This window comes from Xiphias gladius, chromosome 17, assembly GCF_016859285.1.
Source record: "Xiphias gladius isolate SHS-SW01 ecotype Sanya breed wild chromosome 17, ASM1685928v1, whole genome shotgun sequence".
Lineage (NCBI taxonomy): Eukaryota > Metazoa > Chordata > Actinopteri > Istiophoriformes > Xiphiidae > Xiphias > Xiphias gladius.
Genome location: NC_053416.1, coordinates 9,153,071 through 9,172,308, shown reverse-complemented (window position 1 = coordinate 9,172,308; position 19,238 = coordinate 9,153,071). Strand labels below are relative to the sequence as shown.

General features: G+C 41.4%; 1 protein-coding gene across 3 annotated transcripts; it reads left to right on the top strand.

Annotated features, from left to right (window-relative positions):
- The first annotated feature begins 1,078 nt into the window (after window positions 1-1,078).
- On the top strand, window positions 1,079-19,229 carry LOC120803131 (clustered mitochondria protein homolog). Of its 3 annotated transcripts, none has more exons than XM_040151482.1 (30): window positions 1,080-1,313; window positions 1,585-1,661; window positions 2,448-4,009; window positions 4,659-4,819; window positions 4,926-5,097; window positions 5,845-5,985; window positions 6,085-6,215; window positions 6,330-6,484; window positions 7,358-7,483; window positions 7,670-7,817; window positions 8,009-8,101; window positions 8,362-8,580; window positions 8,893-9,068; window positions 9,215-9,526; window positions 9,668-9,801; window positions 10,799-10,900; window positions 11,000-11,100; window positions 11,228-11,380; window positions 13,543-13,605; window positions 13,709-13,956; window positions 14,149-14,233; window positions 14,785-14,938; window positions 15,878-16,017; window positions 16,207-16,287; window positions 16,441-16,566; window positions 17,061-17,182; window positions 17,414-17,507; window positions 17,607-17,741; window positions 17,832-17,905; window positions 18,059-19,229. In XM_040151482.1, exons 3-30 carry the CDS (start codon window positions 2,491-2,493, stop codon window positions 18,183-18,185), a joined length of 5,292 nt encoding a protein of 1,763 aa, XP_040007416.1. In that variant the 5' UTR covers window positions 1,080-1,313; window positions 1,585-1,661; window positions 2,448-2,490; the 3' UTR covers window positions 18,186-19,229. The 3 variants fall into 3 exon arrangements, with proteins under 3 accessions (XP_040007417.1, XP_040007416.1, XP_040007415.1); XM_040151481.1 differs by having other exon boundaries at window positions 1,585-1,716; XM_040151483.1 differs by lacking the exons at window positions 17,414-17,507; window positions 17,607-17,741; window positions 17,832-17,905; window positions 18,059-19,229 and having other exon boundaries at window positions 1,079-1,313; window positions 1,585-1,716; window positions 16,441-16,589; window positions 17,061-17,176.
- Window positions 19,230-19,238: the final 9 nt, after the last annotated feature.

Below are 19,238 nucleotides of genomic sequence, written 5' to 3'. Positions count from 1 at the left end.
GTATCACCTAATTTAGGTTCTAGGTTTTTATAGTTGGATGAATGAAAAATTAAAGGGAGAGAGGGGCTGGAGGGTCCAGAGGAGTCTGAGGAGGTATGCGGGAAGATTGTGATGACTCACAATCTGACTGTCCTTCATCTGCGGCAGAAATCTGGGAATCTTCATCTTTTCTGCAGTACAGATTTCACTGCAACTTGCCATAGCACCCCACTGCATGATACAGACATTTGCGGAGGGGAATTTTTACAGTTATAAACATGGGCCACTAGTTTTTCAATGATCAAAGGCAGTGAGCTGAGCTGAAATTACGCAGTGAACGGATGAGCTGAAACTGAAATTAAATATTAATCTAAACTTTCACTGAGGTGAAAAACTGGCATTGTGAGCGTTTGAAATGAGTAGGAAAACACACCGATGAGAAAAAAAGAAAAATGAATTAAAATCGGATTAACTTTACTTCTTCAAATCCATTTATTGACTCTGTGATTCATTCTTTGATTCATTTATGGACGCTTATGAGGAGATATTGAGTCATTCGGTCACCATTTTTTTTAATGCAAGCACTAATACAAAACTACAAACTACAACATCATTGACGTGTGGCGGCCAGTGCGTCGTACACCTGCAACTCGTCTCCTCGCAAACGTCCCATTCCAGAATGTTCCCACAGTTGTCTCGGAGACCGTGCTCAGAATCTCAATGTCTCGCTGCAGCGCTGCCATGGCAACCAGAGAGCTGCGTTCCAGCTTGTGACTGAAAGTGTGCAAAGGGAGAGCGGAAACTGAAGGCCTGAAGGTTTGTCTCCAGTTCCTATGTGTTTGGAGGGGGGGGTGTGCTGTGCGATGCCTAGTGTCGTTTTCACAATCGGTGGGGGGGAAAAAAACAAAAACGTGAAGAGGTGCAAGCTGCTCCTCCTGCTGCTGCTATTTATACACCTTCTGCACGTGCTCACTTTCAAGGTTGATAGAGAGTGCATAGACCAGCCTGCACACAGGAAGTTACATCATGAACGGCAGAGAGGTTGCCCTCTTCTGGACTTGGATGGGTACTAAGTGTGTGAATGTGCATGTGGGTGAATAAAGGGCCTGCGGGGTCTCTCACAGCTCCTCTCCAGCCATGAAGGGCAGACAAACACACATGCACTGACACACAGTTTGTGTAACGTGGTTCCGCAGCAAGGACAGGGGAGCCTCCGGCTCTTGAGGAGAGCCTGAAAAACAAACTCAGCTCTCAGATTTAAGCAGGATGAACGGCAGGGGAGTCTGGAGAAGATGACACAGACTGGCAGTCTTTCCCTCCATCTGCACTGGCTGGTAGGACCCACAGATTGATTACACTAATGTCATACTGATGCTGTTTTATTCTTCTGTCGTTTGAGATGTGTGCACACGTTTTTCTGCTGCACTTGTGCGCCCTCAGGAGCTTGAATAAGCTGTGTTAATTTTGTAAAAACTCTAATTAGGGGCCAGGGCATTAAAAGTGTCTCTAGTTACTTGATGTTTTGATTAAGACAGTTTTATGTAGCTTAACAGCTGTCACTTAGAGGCATTTTTCACTCATCACAACCTTTCATCTGTTTTCCAGGATTCCCACACGTCCGACATCATTCCGGAGCTAACCTGATGAGATTCAGTCTCTGAGGTTTTTCAGTCCTTTCCACTGTAAGGTGACACCACAGCAGGAACACTCTGTAATCTCCCTGTCATCAGCTGCTGTGTAAGGCTCTTAGCCGCTCGTATTCACACCTGCCACACAAACAGACACACACATGTGACAGTGGCAAAAGCCTGTCGCAGTTTATACTTAGCAGCTTAATTTTAAAGTGATCGTGCACTCTAGATCTAAAAAGCAACTAAACAACAGGCAGAGTTTCACTGCCGTCTCTGGATGAAAGACTAGAGTCAGTTTCTCCTCTGGCTACAGCTACTGACTAATAGCGTCTCCTGCATTCTTGTGGCCTGTGGTCATACAGGTTGTAAACAAACCCCACAGGTTGGTCAAACTTATCTGGGATAGTAAACAAAGTATAACGGTACAATTACAACTCAAACTGTCCGTCGTCCTTAAGTAGAGTTTCTAGTTTGTCACCGTGGTTCAGCTTTGACCTACCATACTTATCTGTTTGGCTTTCCTGTGACGAGGGATCATTCGTGCGCATTTTTAGTTTTACCTCTAAATGAAATGCCCGCCTATTTCTCTAAACTGTTGGCTTGTTTACAGCCTGTCTGATAGGCCTACTGCTCGTGTTTGTTGCCCTGTTGGACCTATTGTTTTGCATTGTTGCTGCGTTTCAAGATCAAATTACTTTTGGTCTGTGCAGTGTTATTATAACCAATAGCACTGCTAGCAGAGGCCACAAAAAGAAGTTGTAATTAACTGTAGTTTACCTTTAAGTTTCTCTTAATAGCTTGAACTCCTATAAACACTGTGGTTTTATTCTCCCTTAGGCCGCCTGCAAAGTTGTATTGCTGTTTTGTGCACAAAGGCACCATGGGAAACATAGTTCAATGCTGTCACACACTCTCAAACTACTTTAAGTGTAAGGATACACCGGCCCAGGGTGAGGCAGAGAGATCCCCTCTGCTATCCAGCGAAGAGAGTGAATGTGACCCACCGAGCCTGCCGGACGACCCGGAGGATGATCTGTTGACCGTCTCTACCGGTATGACAAACCCGGCCCTTGAACCAGAGCACTTCCTGTTTCCTGACATCATCCTAAGCAGCAACCTGGGAGGGGACGTGACTCTGGTGGAGCCGATGGTTTGCCTGCTGGTGTCTGAGGAGGAAGAGGGAGGAGGTGAGCGAGTGAGGGAGGATGAGCCAGGAAATGAAGGGCAAGAGGGGAGCAACACGAGGAGAAACAGGGGCTACTCTGAGGTTGAGACACAGACCGAAATGGAGACACAGATTGGTATGGGGGTACAGACTCAGACAGAGTCACAGGCAGAAGTTCAGACACAAACAGACATGCTCGTTTGCAATAATGGGACTGTGGAGAGGAAAGTAAATACACTAACAAGCGTTGGCACTACAAAAGAGATGGCTGTGGATGTTAAGGAAGAACATAAAATACTGAAACCGGTGGATGTGGTCCTGGAGGTACAAACAGATAGACAATCATCACGAGAGAGACGCTCAGAAATTGTCACCGCTATGCCATCAGAGACACAAAGTAAAAGGATACTGGGCGCTGGAGCCTGGTCTGACCTAGACGTTTTTGCCGAGTTAGAGGAGTCTGGGAAGTTAGAAAGACCGACGGAGAAAAACAAACTGGCCTTCAGATATATAGACAAGAAAGCTGAACAGGAAGAACCGAAAGAGAATCACATCCACGAGCATACATTTCAAACGGAACAAAATACCGAGCTAAAAGAGGAGTTTAACACTGATCAAGAGACTGTTTTTAAGCTGCAACAGAAGACTATTGCTGCTCAGGAAAATACAGACTTTGCCTGGACAGAGCACCACACTTCGCAGACACAGGAGGATGTAAAAGAGAAAAAACTAAATATTCAATCAGAGTGCACTTCTGTGATGCTGACCAAACACAGTGTAAACAACATGGACGAGAAAATCACTGCAATGGAGTCACAGAGGACGCTGACAAAATACAGCATCAACAACACTGATATTGTGGTGAACTCTGACCCTGCCGAGTGTCGTGTAGACCGCACACTACTGAGTTATCAGGTTAACGAACAGATGGGAGAGGCGGCTGAGATGTCACCTCAGAATGTAAATGAAAAGGACCGTAACATTATCCACACAAGAACAAAAATAAATCCGTCTGAGGACCACACAGATCGAACAGCAGATCACCCCATTTTAAATGCAGAACAGGAAAACTCGCACCCACCAAAGAGGGAAGAGGGCGGCAATGACACTGGTCTGCAGCATGTTTTGGAGTCGGAGACAGCTCCGCCACAGGTGGAGGAGGAAGGAGCTGGGATCAAGCAAATGACCCTGTTTTTAGTTGACAGACTGTTTCTGGCAGCACCACATGGCAAAGGTGCGTGATTTTATTGGCCTGTGTTTATCTTTGTACTGTCATATTCAAACATGTTCCTAAAGCTTGTGCTGGTGGCTTGTACAGTGGATCATCACGCTACAGAGGACAATTTTACTCAGAATTCAAATTAAAAGTGGAAAAGGAAAATTGAATGAAAATGACTAAGCTATTATAAAGTATTATTATATTTTAGTACTTAAGATAGTCAGGCCATGATTAAATGTTAACAAGAAAAAGGAAACTGGAAAAAGAAATTCGGTATTTAAATGGCAAATTGAAATTGTGAAGAGGCAAAGGGAAAAGCCAAAGTGAAAGGCTAAACACCAAATGGAAAAGGGGAAATGCAAAAAGGAGAGTGGAAAATGGAAAAAACCAAAATGTAACATTATATCTAAATATATTTTCCTTTTCCATCTTATATATATATGTTATCATTTCCTCTTCAATCACATTTCAATTTACAATTTCCTTTTTCAGTTTCCATTTTCAGTTTAACATTTACTTATTGCCTGATTATCCTGCATTGAAATATAATAGTTTATTTTGCATTTTCCTTTTTAATTTCAATTCTGGGTACAATTATCCATATGACACTGCCAGTTTTTATCCTCAAAACCTGTTTTTGTCTTTTATGCACCTTTGTCAACAGCACATCCAAGTCAAACTCAAGAACTCCCCAAGGATGATCGCCTGGAGCAGTCTGATCCTGATAAAAGGGAACAACTTAGCATCCGTGACGTAGTTGATCTCCAAGAGACAAGCTTTATTGTCAGAATTCAACCTCCTGGCACAGAAAGCTTTGAGCTCCAGGTTCTGCTGTACTACTGTCGTTATTTTCTTAACTTCTTACTGCACTGCATCTTCATGTCTTTCTGAATCACTCCAATCCAACTCTCTGTCTCTCCTCCACTCTCAGGTGTCAGGCCAGATGTTGGTGGCGGAGCTGCATCAGGTGCTGATGGATCACGAGATCACCTGCCACCGCACGTGCTTCTCCCTCCAGCTGGGAGGCACCACGCTCGACAATCTGACAGAGCTACGCTCCATCCAGGGCATCCAGGACGGAGCGCTGATCAAGTTGGTGGAGGGTAACTGCCCGATCCCTTTCTTTCTTCCTTATAAGTTGTCATTTTCTGACAATTAAATGTGTGGTTTACATCGGAGAGCAACATTGTCAGCATCTGACATCAGTCCAGCTTTAGTATTGATCCGTAACACATTGTGTTAAGGCCCCTTTTAGTCTGAAAATTGTTAACCTTTCCTCCAAACTGTTATTAACTTCAACAGGTGTCAGACACACACACACACACTCTATCTTTATGTCTCAAAACTGCTCAGGCTCAGATCATCAGGCTGCGCAAATGCAGTGAAAATGGCCGAATACCTAAGCTCATCAAGGAAAGTTTACAGCATCATTTATGACTCCACACAATCCAACCGCAGTTTAAGTTTGCTTTAAAAAACATCACCAACAACTAAAAAATATTGAAAAATGCAATATTTAAACACTGTGTTATGTTTATTTTCCAAGGCTAGGTGATATAGAATAATATATTAAATTCATATCACCTATGAAATGAAACAAATATGTTCACTATAGTGGATTGCATGACAAAATATGCATAGTATCACTGATTTTGACAAATAATTTGACTATCATATGATATTATGATAACTTAAGTTCCTCTCCGCTTGAGTCACTTATACTGCACCGTTTTTGAATTGTCTGTACATGCGCTGACACCTTCTTTCATGAAATGCGACGCAGCAACAAGAAATACCTTCCATTCATTGAATTACACACTTCATAAGCATCTCCTCTCATCTCGTTGCAGATTCTTATACAGTGCGTGATGCTCATCTTCATCTCAGACATGTATGTGATCTTCTGAGGAGCCTTGACCCTGCAGATGCATACAACGGAGTGGACGGCAGCTCACTATCTTACCTCACCTTTTACACCAGAGGAGACAAGGGTAATTTTGTTCTCTCATACCTCCTCACACTGGGATTTGTCTTAGCATTTCTGTCAGTAATCATTCAACCCCTTCCGGCCTCCATATTCATCATTTCAGATAATGAGATTGTGGGGAAGAGGCGAGTGTCTGAGAGGGAATCTGTTGAATGCAGCCCTCCGGAATACATCCTCCCCGGATGTAAGGACCGACCACTTACTCCACTGCAGCCCGTCAGAGATGACTTTAAGGTGAGAGATCAGCTTTTGGGATTGCAAATATGACTTGTTAAATGTATAAAATTAAATGAAACATGTTCATTTGTAGTGAAGCAACAGTGGAATTTTATGAAAGTATCATTACAGCCATTACAGTGCCTGCGGGTTCTGACCATGAACAGCTGGAATCCTCCTCCAGGGAACAGGAAAATGCACGGGGACTTAATGTACCTGAACGTCCTGACTATGGAGGACAGGGAACTCAACATTACGTCCTCTACGCGTGGCTTCTACCTCAACCAGTGAGTGTTCAACTGTTCAGCCATTGCAAAGTTTGCTAATCTATGCGTTTTTAGCCAAGCTAGTGGCACGGCTCTGGGGATGGCACTGTCAGTCGGTCCACCACTTTTGTCCAGACTGAAATAATTCTACAACTATTGGATGGATTGCCATGAAATTTTGTACAGACATTCAAGGTGCCCAGAAAATGAATTCTACTGATGTGAGGGATAACCTGGCTTTTCCTCTAGAGCCACCAGCAGATCAAAATTTTAACCCATCCCATGAACTATCGCAACAACTTCCCAAAAGACTGGCAGAGAGTTTTGTACAGATCCCCTTACTTTTCCACAGGCACCAACAGCAGGTCAGTTTTCCCTTATCCTTAGTTTTCACTTATCCTTAGAAATATCTTATATGGATTGGCACAGAAAATTTTGTACAGAAATTCATGGTTCCCAGATCTTGTATCTAATCTTGACAACTACTTGATGAATTGCCATGACATTTCATACATTCATGTCCCACTCACATCCCACTGAATTGTAATAACTCTGGTGATCCCTCAACTTTTCACCTAACACCATCGTGAGGTCAAAGTTGCAATTTGTCCCATACTCAGGTTTATGACCAAATACCTGCAGAACTAATGTCATGTCCATCAGCTTCAGCTGTACTTTGGGTTTACACCACTGTGTCTGTGCACAGTCCCACAGAGCCACTAGTATGACCACGGACTCTAAATCTTGTTTTCTTATTATAAATTGCTTCTAAATGTTGCATTTCTTCCTCTCAAAATTCCAAAAGTAAACCAACAACATGTGTAAGATGAGGATTGTGAAAAAACTTACCTGGATTCAACTTGTGCTACAGTTTGTGTGCTCTGACTGCTCCAGGTCAACGGCCTTCAGCTTCAACCCTAAACCTGCAGTGCCCAAAATCCTTTGCCACTCTCTAGTAGAGCTGCTGAGTCAGGTCAGCCCTGCTTTCAGGAAAAACTTCAGTGCACTGCAGAAGAAGAGGTGAGCAAACTGTCCATAATCGAGTTGGAAAATTCATTAATACAAGTGTCATGTAACTCAGTTAATATATATATATATATAATATATATATAAATAATAACACTTTCATCCCAATAAACAGAAGTCTTCACACCCATACTAACCTTGCTAACAGAAAAATGTTTTCTGTCACTTGCTGTGAACCAGAGTCCAGCAACACCCTTATGAGCGGTTCGCAGCACCTTTTCAGGTGTTCACCTGGACTGCCCCTCATGGAGACCACACCCTCGACTGTGTCAGAGCGGAGGAGACACACACCACTCGCATGGGCCAGGACAAGCAAACAGCTGGGCAGGTTGCAGACACAAATTAGGGGAAACAGGCTAAATTTGGAAATGCAGCAAAATATAGCAATGCAGTAAACTACAGAACTTAGCGCACATAAATGTATGCACATAGACACAAAAACAAAGGCTTCAGGGTGCATATAAGGCTAACTGATAGCGATGATGATGCTGATATTTAGGTTGTGTGCTATGACCACAGAGCCGGGATTGGAATGAGGAGCTGCAGGGATGCAGGGAACTCCCCAGGAACTCCCTTCAGGAGCGCCTGCACAGAGAGAGGAGCATATTTAAGGTGAGACCAAAGACCAAAGATTTCTTAACATCTTCTTTCCAATGTTCTCCGAATTATCGGTTACAGAAGCAGAATAGTGGCTGTGAGATCTTCAGTTTAGAGACCAAAAGTATATAAGACTTAGATGTATAGCCCCTCCCTTGTTCTCCTATACTTCCTCTGTGCTGTTCAGCTTTTAATGAATATTAAATTATTCCTTCCTCATCCTGCTCTAGCATTGATTGTGTTGCTCTTTTGTTTTTAAATCACGCTTCATCCAGACCAACAGTGACTTTGTTGCCGCTGCAACACGAGGTGCCGTGGCCGTTATTGATGGCAACGTCATGCCATTAAACCCAAGCGAGGCGCCTCATATGCATATGTTCATCTGGAACAACCTCTTCTTCAGCTTGGGGTTCGACATATCTGAACACTACCGCCCACTTGGAGGCAACACCGCTGCTCATGCCGCTGCCAGCTGCGACTTGAGAGGAGCACAGGTAGAGATCCTGGGGTGTTTGTAATGTGTTTACCGTTTCATCTGTCCTGTTTAAAAGCACGTTTGTTTTAGAGGGGGCAGTATTACATTCAATTGTTCTGTAAGGGTATAATATGTGGATATTAAAGGGAAAACAATATTCAGCAGTTACACATCAAGATAATAATCTATCCTGCAGTTGCATGGACTACTTTTCTCATTTTCACTTTCAAATATATCCAATCGTATCCCTTCCCACCCTGTCAGATTATTGGTAGGAATGCTTTCAAGTTCTTGTCATCAAAACAAAAATAATGAAACTGCTCTACAACAGGCATACACATCTGTCGACATAGAGGGGCTTCACACAATTGGGACAGCTGTGGTGGATTACCGTGGCATCCGTGTTATCGCTCAGACAATCGTTCCTGGGATACTGGAGAAAACTCAAGAGCAGAGCGTAGTCTATGGCTCTAATGACTATGGAACAACTGTTTTTACACACCCCAGGTAACACACATACTCACACAAAACCATAATGTCTAATATTTCAGGTATTTAGAACTTGATCAAGTAAGAGTTCAAACAGGTAACCCTGACATGCATTTAATTTTCTCAATATTACTCTGTGTGATCACAAGTGTGTTTTACCGCAGGTTTCTGGAGCTCCTGGATAAGACAAGTAAACCCCTGAGAATCCAACGTCACCAGGTGCTCGATCACAACAACATCCCGGTGGACCTTTGCTCTGGCATTGAGACTAAAGGCATCCTGGGTAATGACGGACGACCTTACATCTTGGATCTTCTCCGCACCTTCCCCCCTGACCCTAACTTCCAGTTCTCAGAGACAGAGGAGACGGGGGAGGAGGTGCCAAAGGAGTGTCAGAGCTTTGGTTACCCACGGCGACATCATCACAGCCTGGCCAGCCTGAGACCAGAGCTGATAGAGGCCTTTGTCCAGCACAGGTGAGGAAGGGGAGATGTGGACCTCTCTGATGAGTGTTTGGTTACAAATGCAGCCACCATGCAACTATTAAACCAGCATGGATAAACTTAGTCTTGGAGACAAAGTATCTTATTCCTCTAACCTTGTGTTTCCTGTTGCAGGTATGAACGTTATGCGAAGATGGTGGCCCAGGGCCTCAGCCAACTGGAAGAACAGGATAAAGCCAAGAAGCAGAGTGAAGGTCTGGTCTGCGAGCCGAGAACTGGAGATAGAGCCACAACCGATGCTGACCTGGGTGAATAACACCAGCTAAATTATGTGAAAGGATAAAATCTATTGGTGAACCAGGAGAAATTGTGTTATTACAAAGAGAAACTAGGCTGAGAAACACAACGTTTAGTGTAGAGTAATAAGACATGTAAGTGTATTATATTATAGTAGTATGTGAAATCACAAGTTTTAAAGTTAATTCTTAGCCTTGGAAACAACAGGTGGCAAAACAATCTCATCCGGTCCACTTAGTAGTTGTTCTGGAGCTTTCAATCACATCACTTGATCGTTTTTCTGAGCACTTTAAGGACTTCTCATCCCTGTTAGCATAAAAGCAGAGGGAGTTCATTCCAATTGGTGGAATGTAACTAAGTCCATCTACTCAAGCACTGTACTCAGGTACAATTTTGAATTACTTTTATTTTACTTCCATTTTTTGAAACTTTAAACTTTTACGCCAAAGCATTTACCTGACCGCTATACTTAATATTCACTTTGCAAACAAAGATTTTACATACAAAACATTTGATGAGTTTTGAGTGTAAAAAAAAAATTAGGTCGACCTCCACCTGCTACAAAAATAAAATCCTGTTTACATGTTCATGCATCAATAATAATTAACCTGTGATACAATAGACAATAACATAACTCCGACAAGTTTCATTCTCAACTTTTACACCAACGTGGATATGAAGCCATTAAATCGAACCACTACAACTCCAAAAACATGATGATGAAGACCATGTGACATGATAAATAGCTCGAGAACAGCTACTAAATAGACCTTGTGGTGACCTTTTTTTTTCCTTCAATTTTAGAATAAAGATGATGTCATTCTGATAACTTCAAAGAATTCTTACTGTAATGGTTGTTGATAAACTTACATCACAGTTAACTGACCCTCAAAATGCACAAATATTCATCATTAACTAATGACTGAGGCCAAGAAAAGACATGAGCATCGGTTGATTGTGATATTTTGCTATGTCAGTAAATAATGCATTCATATTTTACTTTTGCAGAATTTCAGAGAAGAGATATGATCATGACCGCTTGTAGGGCTGTCGGATCAGTGAGTGACTCTTGCTTTGACATCCGCTTCAATCCTGATGTTTGCTCTCCAGGTATTGAATACAACTGTGCACGAGCACATGCACACAGCAATGTATATAAAGTATTCTTTTAAAAACAGACTAAGATTGAACTGTGTGTCTTTGCTGCAGGTGTTCGTTTCTCATCTGAGTTTGTCGAGGAGGTTCAGAGGCAGAGAAAGCTGTTATGGGACGCGGCGGCTTTTCTGCTGTCCAATCAGATTCCAGCAGTCGTGAGTCTTGTGTGGAGTATCATTGCTCAGTCTATCATGATCCTAAAGTTTAAAAGGAATGATGTTGATGATGATGATGATTGTGTGTGTGTGTGTGTGTGTGTGTGTGTGTGTGTGTGCGCGGCAGCTTAGGGACTGTCTCGACCAAACAGCAGTGCCGATGGATGGACTGACCCTGACCTCAGTGCTACATCAGCAGGGTGTGAACGTACGATACCTGGGCGCGCTACTGAGGGAGCTGCACAGGGTGGAGGAGAGAGGAAGACTCAGCCACATAGAGGTACTAACCACAGCTATTATTAACTATACAACATGTTTGTAAAGTCAGTATAGCTCGATTGCATCTCATCCTCTTCCATTGAATACTTCATTAATAAATATAACCAATAAATGTATTAAACAAACCTCACATTTCATATTCATATAAAATATGTCCTAATATTGTATATGACTACAACTGTGTTTTATTACGTTGTCAATCATTCATTAGTTGTTTATACATCAGTTGCGGATGCTTCACAGGCGTTATGGTCGTTTTCAATTACATTAGTAAACACTTAGAGTCATTACGTTTGTGGTGGTATTTTGAGCATTGAGTTGGAATTCACAAGGTAGGGATTAATTGACAGGACAGATGCAGATGTGTTGGACATATGATTAATTGCAGGGATTCCCTGTAACACAACAGTACGGGATGGTTTAAGTAAAACACCTGGTCACCCGGTCACTTCTGAAAATATGGCAAAACAAATTGTAATTAAAATTTCAATTATCAGACCACTCATTTAAATCTTCAATACTATTTGCTGATTGTTATCAGCAATCATTTTCACTCTGGTGATGTAAAATATGTCCGTATGTAGAATTTGTCTGTCTGGTGAGGTATAACAGATGTGCCTTGAAAACTGTGCAAGTTTAACGAGACTGAAAATAACTGAATCTGCTTCACATTAGTACAGTCTTAGACCTCCTCAACTGTTGGAAATTAATATCTTTTAGTCTTTTTCACTCGTATCAGAAGAAAACCCAGTAACAGTTGTGATCGGTTCAAGTAAAAGTGAGAGACAAGAGACGGTCATTACCAAGAGCTCAATACAAATGTGTTCACTAAGAGAAGAAGAATAATATATAATTGTGTAGTACTTTTCTTAGCACAGGTAAAAAATACCTTATCCTCGTTTTAACAAAGAACATGACATGCAGTAATAAAACTAAAGAGTAGAAATTAAAACCAGATGAATGACAAAAAAGAGAAATCATAAACTCATACAGTTTAAAAAGGTTTGATTTTAGCTGACCTTGAAAAGAAAATACACTAGTAGCTGTGCAGATTCTAAATGGCAATTAATTCCACAGTTTAGGTGCCATGACAGCAAATCCACGGTTGACCTTCATTGCAAGTCTACTGCAAGAGGGGCTTTTGCTGCTGACCTAAGTCTGTGCCCTTGTACGTATGGGCTTAGCAAGTCAGAGATGAAGCTTGGAGCTAAACCATTTTGCACTTTGTACAAGATTATTAGAATTTTCTGCAAGCAATGGGAAGCCAATGGAGGGATGCTAAAATTGGGGTGATGTGTTCTCTTCACATGGTTCCAGCTTTATTTTAGACTAACTGCAGACAGAAATGGTTTGACTTTAGAGATGCTTCTTAACTAAGATGTTTCTCAACTGATAAAAACAGGGCTGAATAATCCCTTGTACTTGGTTTTCATAGTTCAGATCTGAATCAAAAATAGCTCCCTGGCAGATGGCTTGTTATTAATTGGCAGGAAGTCAAGTTTTTCTTTAATTTTGACTGCCAGGCTGGGTGGGGAAAATGAAATTCTTATCCTCGTTAAGCTGGAGAAAGTTACAGACATCTAACACTTAATATTATCAAAGCAGTCTTTTAGGAAAACCAAACTACAAGAATCAGTAGAAGGTGTGAGTGTGCGTCATCTGCGTAAAAATTAAACAATATGTTGTCTCTGCTAATTATGTGACCATGTGGAAGCATATAAACTGTGAAAAGAATAGGGCCCAGAATTGCCCCTTTAGGTACACCACAAAAACGTTTTGTAGACAGGAAAATAAGGCTAGCAAGTTCAACAGAAAGATGCCTTTCATAGAGATAGAACTTAGACCACTCAAGAATAAGCCCTGTAGACCAATAGAATATCAATAACTCGAGTAAACTGGACTAGAAAATAACAAGAAAAAGACAGCACAAGAACATGTATATATACTGTAGAAAAAATGTGGTAACAAACCAATGAAATGAAAAATAAAACACTTTGGTATAAAGTACACTACAGTACGCTAGCAAAGATGCAGAAACATAAAACATAACATGATATAAAATACTCTGTAGCAAGTTTTGTAGCTCAGTTTTTTGTTTAAATGGTGACTGCCCCTTCTTTAAAGTCTTCTTGATAAAATAACTGATCAAATGCTCCCTCACAGAGAATTTCTATCAGTGAAGTCATCACCAGAAGTGCAAAACACATCTTCAGGACCTATCTACAGGTGACGTGCTCAAATAATGAAAAACTCGTAAAATATTGAGATATAACATTTTAAAATCTAGCAATAATTTTCTAAGTTCAACATATATCTTATTTTCTCCCAGGATGTGGCACCTGCAGCTTTCTCTGCTGCTGTCAGTCACTTCCTCAACTGCCTATTGAGTTCCTCCTCCTGTATCCCCGACTCCAGCTCCGACGAGCTACTCTCTCGTCGCAGGAGCCGACGTCGACGGAGCCACGGGAGTCGGGTCGCCCTGTTGACGGATAGTGTGTGGGCTAGACTGACCCCCAGTGAGCTGTGGGGCAGGATCAGGACTGAGGCTGGAGACTATTACCACTACACAATTGACAGGTGTGTGTGTCCAATCAGATTCCAGCAGTCGTGAGTCTTGTGTGGAGTATTAATGATCAGTCTATCATGATTCTGAAGTTTAAGATGTGTGATGTTGATGATGATGATGATTGTGTGTGTGTGTGTGTGTGTGTGTGTCTGTGTCTGGATATGGGCAACAGTATTTAACACTTTCATTCCTTCTGTGTTAAGTCAAAGTATAGATGAAGTCATAGAAAAGCACGGCGTTCAGAGGATCTCCCTACTGAGAGAGATTGCCATCAAGACGGGCATCCAGGTCAGACATCTACCATGCTTTTCTTCCTAACACATTTTATGTATTAAATTAAAGCTGCATTAGAAAGCCGTAGCTGTAGGAACAACTTCTGTATAATTAAAAATCAGATCTGAAGCTGCAACAGAGAAAACTTTCTATTGATACTGCTTTATTTGACCAAGGTGTCACAGGCAGGAAATGTACTTGGCTCAAAGTAAACAATAAGGACTAGAGAAAGAAATGGAAAATGTTCTTCTAAACAGCAAGTTGTCTTTTGATAGAAAGCTGGGCTCACGATGCAAAAACTGTTTTTTCACATAGTTTTCACCCCTTCCAGTGGCCAGGATGAGATTTAGGTCAGCGGCAACTTTTTTGGCCACACCTCTGTAGTTTGTCAACCTCGCAGAGGGAAAAAAATGTATGTTCATGTTTGATACTTTTTGTAGTAAAACAGAGGCCTTTAAAGCCCTTTAAAACTGAAATTGTCCTCAGCAGTGACTTGGGGGCACCAAAGTGCAAAATGATCTAGTGCAGCCTCAAAATGCAGCTGTTCCCCTTCTGTCCCTTCTTAGGTACAGCTGAGGGAGTATGTGTTTGAGTCTCGACATAGGCCAGTGTTTGGTGAGGAAGATGTTGTCAACATGTTCCCTGTGGTCAAACATCTCAAACCCACAGCAACGGACGCCACGCGGCTTGTGCAACACGCACAGGTGGCAGTACAGCAGGGTGAGAGACGCAGACAGACAGTAAAAACACGTACAACTGCGTAAAATGAATATGTGTTTACATTTAGGATGGCATGGTGGCCTCGGCTGGGTGCTACAAGGGGCTGAACCTTAACTGGAAGGTCCACTCAGCCTATATCGCCTGATATTGGCTTGGCAAAAATGTCATAGAGCTAAAAATTTCACTCATCTGATATTATCGGTGCTTTCAAATGGAGCTCACGTGGTGATGCTTTCAATTAAGGAGGTAAAGTTGACGATATCCTTAACATACAATCGGTTTAAGCCTTTAGAGCGCTGTTGCCAGTTTTCTGGCAACAGAAATGGACATTGTATTGTTCCCAACTTTTTGGTGTTGGTGTTTCTAACATCATGATTCAAAATAAAGTACTTTAAAAGTAACTTCCTTAAAGCAATACTCACATGCCCATATGTGCACTGAAAGAGTTTTTGTTCGCTGTAATTGTTCCTGCTGAGATCCCCGTTTAAAGCAGTTTCAGTTTACGTGGCAGATGACTAAATCCACAGTACTCATTCTGTGTAAAAAAACATTCTCGAGCTCAGCAGGAGCTGATAGTTAACCCTTCAGTAGCCTGAGTCAGAAAAATCAGACAGGTATTTTCCAGTGTGGCAGTCTTTTGGGTTTCTGTTACGGGCCCTCCGCCATGGCTCAGCAAGCAAACACTTGAAGCACAAAGAGGGAATTTTGTACTAACTTCAATTCATTATATTGAAATGAATTTAAGGTGACACTTGTGGCCAGTATGACCAGGGAGAACAATTACATTAACCAATAACCCTTTCAATGTACAAGCAGTATTTATGGCCATGTGAGTAATGTAAACTTAAAGATGTGAATGTATCCTTTAAGATGTTAAAGGACGTTCTTTAATATTAATTTGAGTACATCTCATCATTAGTGTTTTATGTTTGCTGTTAGGACTTCTCAGAGATGGCTATGAATTGATTAGCCAGGCCCTGACCCTCTTCAGCAGCGTATGTGGGGTCCTGCACGAGGATGTGTGCATGTGTCTGCGTCTCCTGGGACGGCTCAGCTACATCTTGGGGGAATATGCGGATGTAAATATGAATTACAATTCATTTCATGACCTTTCATCTAGCCTGGTTCCAGACCTCTGAATCATCCCCCACATGTCAAGTTTTATTAAAGCTGTCATACAGTCGTTGATCTGCACTATTAATACAAACAGACAGTGATATGAACATTTGTGAGCTTTCACAACAAAATGTTTTCCTAATATCTCACAGGCTCTCAGCCACCAGGAAAAGGCTGTTATGAGTAGTGAGAGACTACTTGGTATAGACCATCCACAGACCATACAAGACTATGTGAGTTTCTCCACCTTCTCATCGACCCACAGACAGATTGTGGAACGTGTTAATCCTGTTTTTTTCTTTTACAAACATCTTACTTAACTCTATTAATGTAGTATCTCACTTGTGTCTTCACATGGAAGTATTCTCCTATCCCCTGTGATTCAGACTTACCTGGCCCTGTACTGCTTTGCTGGAGGCCAGCATTCGACCTCCCTACACCTGCTGTATCGCGCTCGGTACCTCACCCTGCTTGTGAGCGGAGAAGACCATCCACAAGTCGCACTGCTGGATGTAAGTGAGACACAACCTGCAAGGTGTTGCATTCTTTCTTTCTACTGTATTTTTCACAAAAAAATCTAACAAGATGTTATCTATATATTTTGAACATTAAAGGTAGTTTATACACATTCTTCAGTAAGTGCTTTATGGTAATTTAAGGATTTGGTTGGTTAAGAAAGTCCGAATAACTCAAAATAAAATGTTACTCTAAGTCTTGTAGGAAAAAATACAACAAAATCCTTTCAAGTACTGTTGAGGAGACTTTTTAGTATTATTAAAGTGTTAGATCAAGACCAAACTTTGAATAAAATTTAAGGAAAGATTTTTTACAAACAAACAAAAGGTTAAGGTAGATATGATGATTTCAGCAAACAGTCCTCACTCGTGAACTTTCAGACAAGGCTTTTACATGTAGTCACTTTTATTTGTGGTAGAAGGTATAATCACATCTTGCTCGCGTGCTGAAAATAATCTATTAATGTCCCTGTTGTGCTCCACTACATTAGAGTATGCTGGGTCTAGTACTTCATGGACTGATGGAGCATGAGCTTTCCCTGAAGTTCCTACAGAATGCCTTAAATTTAACCTCAAAATACAGCGGTGACACATCCCTGAAGCATGCACACAGGTAACACTACAATTTTATCATCATGTTCCTCTGTTGTTGTTTTTTTACATGCTTATACTCAGAAGCAGACAGAGAGACAAAAAACAAAGATAACAACACATTAAAATTACGGAAAATACTAGAAATGCTTTGAAATATAGGTTTCTTTGATCTTCCTAGTCATCTACTGTTCCCTTCCTTCATTTCTTTTATATTACCTCTCTGCCTCTCCAATGTCTATCTTCTGTGCAGTCATCATCTGCTCGCCACTGTGTACGAGACTAAAGGAGAATTTCGATCAGCTCTGCAACACGAGAAAGAGGCTTATTCAATATACAAGAGCCAGGTGTGCTTTAAAGTGCTGGAATACCATGTTTGCTGGTGTTATGTTGATGCTATATGATCATTATTTTATCTGAGACACTTCATTGTTGCACATATGAAGGTTGGTGAGATCCATGACAGTACAAAGGAAAGCTCAGAATACCTGAAGAGCCTCACTCAGCAGGCTGTGGTCCTTCAGAAGGCCATCAACCATATCTACAGTAACACACCTAGTGCCTGTATACCACCTCCAAAGGTTTGTACTGTTTGTCAAGTCCACTTCCATGGTAGCATTAAGTCCATTTCTGCTCGTGAGATACTTTATCTCATTTGTGTTTCTCTCCAGTTCTCCGCTCCAAGCCTTCCCACAATTCTTCAGCAGCTCAACCTGACATGTGGAATCATTCTCATTCCCCTCAGGTGACCATTGATACTTTCCAAGTTATGGCATCAGTTGTAACTGCTAATGTGTGGGGTTGTAATGGTAACCTCACCTGATGATTATTCTGATATAGGGTGAATGATGATTTCCTCACACATACAGTACTGTACGTACTATGTCTTTCTCTGTAGTGCAAAAGAAGTTGCAGACCTGAGGATTGAATTGAAAGGGAAGGAAAAAGTTCAAGTGGAAGAGCTGGAGAACCAGTTATTGAAGCAAAAAGACTTCAGAACTGCAGACAAAGGACAACAAAACTGAACTATGGACAGTTACAATAGAACATCTGTGTAATCAGTCATACTTCTGAAAATGGCCGCAGACAATGAGCAACGATGGCAAGTGAAAGCCAGGCAAATTGCTGGTGACACGTTGGTTAGCCTACTTTGTACAAAAACTATATCCAAGGAACAGACAGGTGCAGACAGTTTGTTCTGCAGTTGTCTGTGAGAGACTGGATGTCGAAGAGAGCCTTATTTTATACAGGCCAGCCATGATATAGCTCTTGTTGAAATATATGGAATACATGAATGAACTCTGGAGGCTGTAACTTTGATGGAAAATACTCTCCTTCTTTTTGTCAGAAACCCTACACCCTAAATAAAATTGAGGATTTACTGCTGAATTAACTGAAAAGCACAGTATGTTTAGGCCTACTTCTACAGAGAAAGAAATATAGCATCAGTCTACTGAAAGTCCAAATTTCTTAGATTTTTAAATTGTGCTGTGATCTTGCAATCCCCTGTGTGTCCACTGGGTTTCACACTTGTGCCATGAACACTTCTCAGAGCCTGACGGATGATTTCTCTAACCCTGGATATTAAAATAATCTTTACGACTGTTTTGGATGTGTACATTGTACCATTATACTTTGATACACGTTGTTGTCATTAATATCCAGGTGACTGTTGGGAAACAATAAGCATCTGAGCATCTTACAACTAGAACAAGTCAAATTAGTGTTAGTGGTATCTAAAGGGCTCCTTAAGGTGGAAATCCAAGCATTACAGTTTAGAATGGTATTGTTATCAAGTGACATTTTGTGGAGTTAGTCCACTGACATAAAATTATTATTGACTGTGATCGCCCAAAATACCTGCTCTTTCAACATATGGATCACAGCTATAACTCTGAAAATGTACCCATATAGTTAGTGTAAAATTATTATAGGTGTATTAGTTTCCAGGGAGTTGTTCCATTATTGGAGCAGCTGCATGATTTGTCATCATAACTGGTCTGTCCTTCTGCTGCTCATCTCGGCGAGAAACTTGTTTACAATTAAAATTGTTCAAATACAAACTTATGTATATGGTA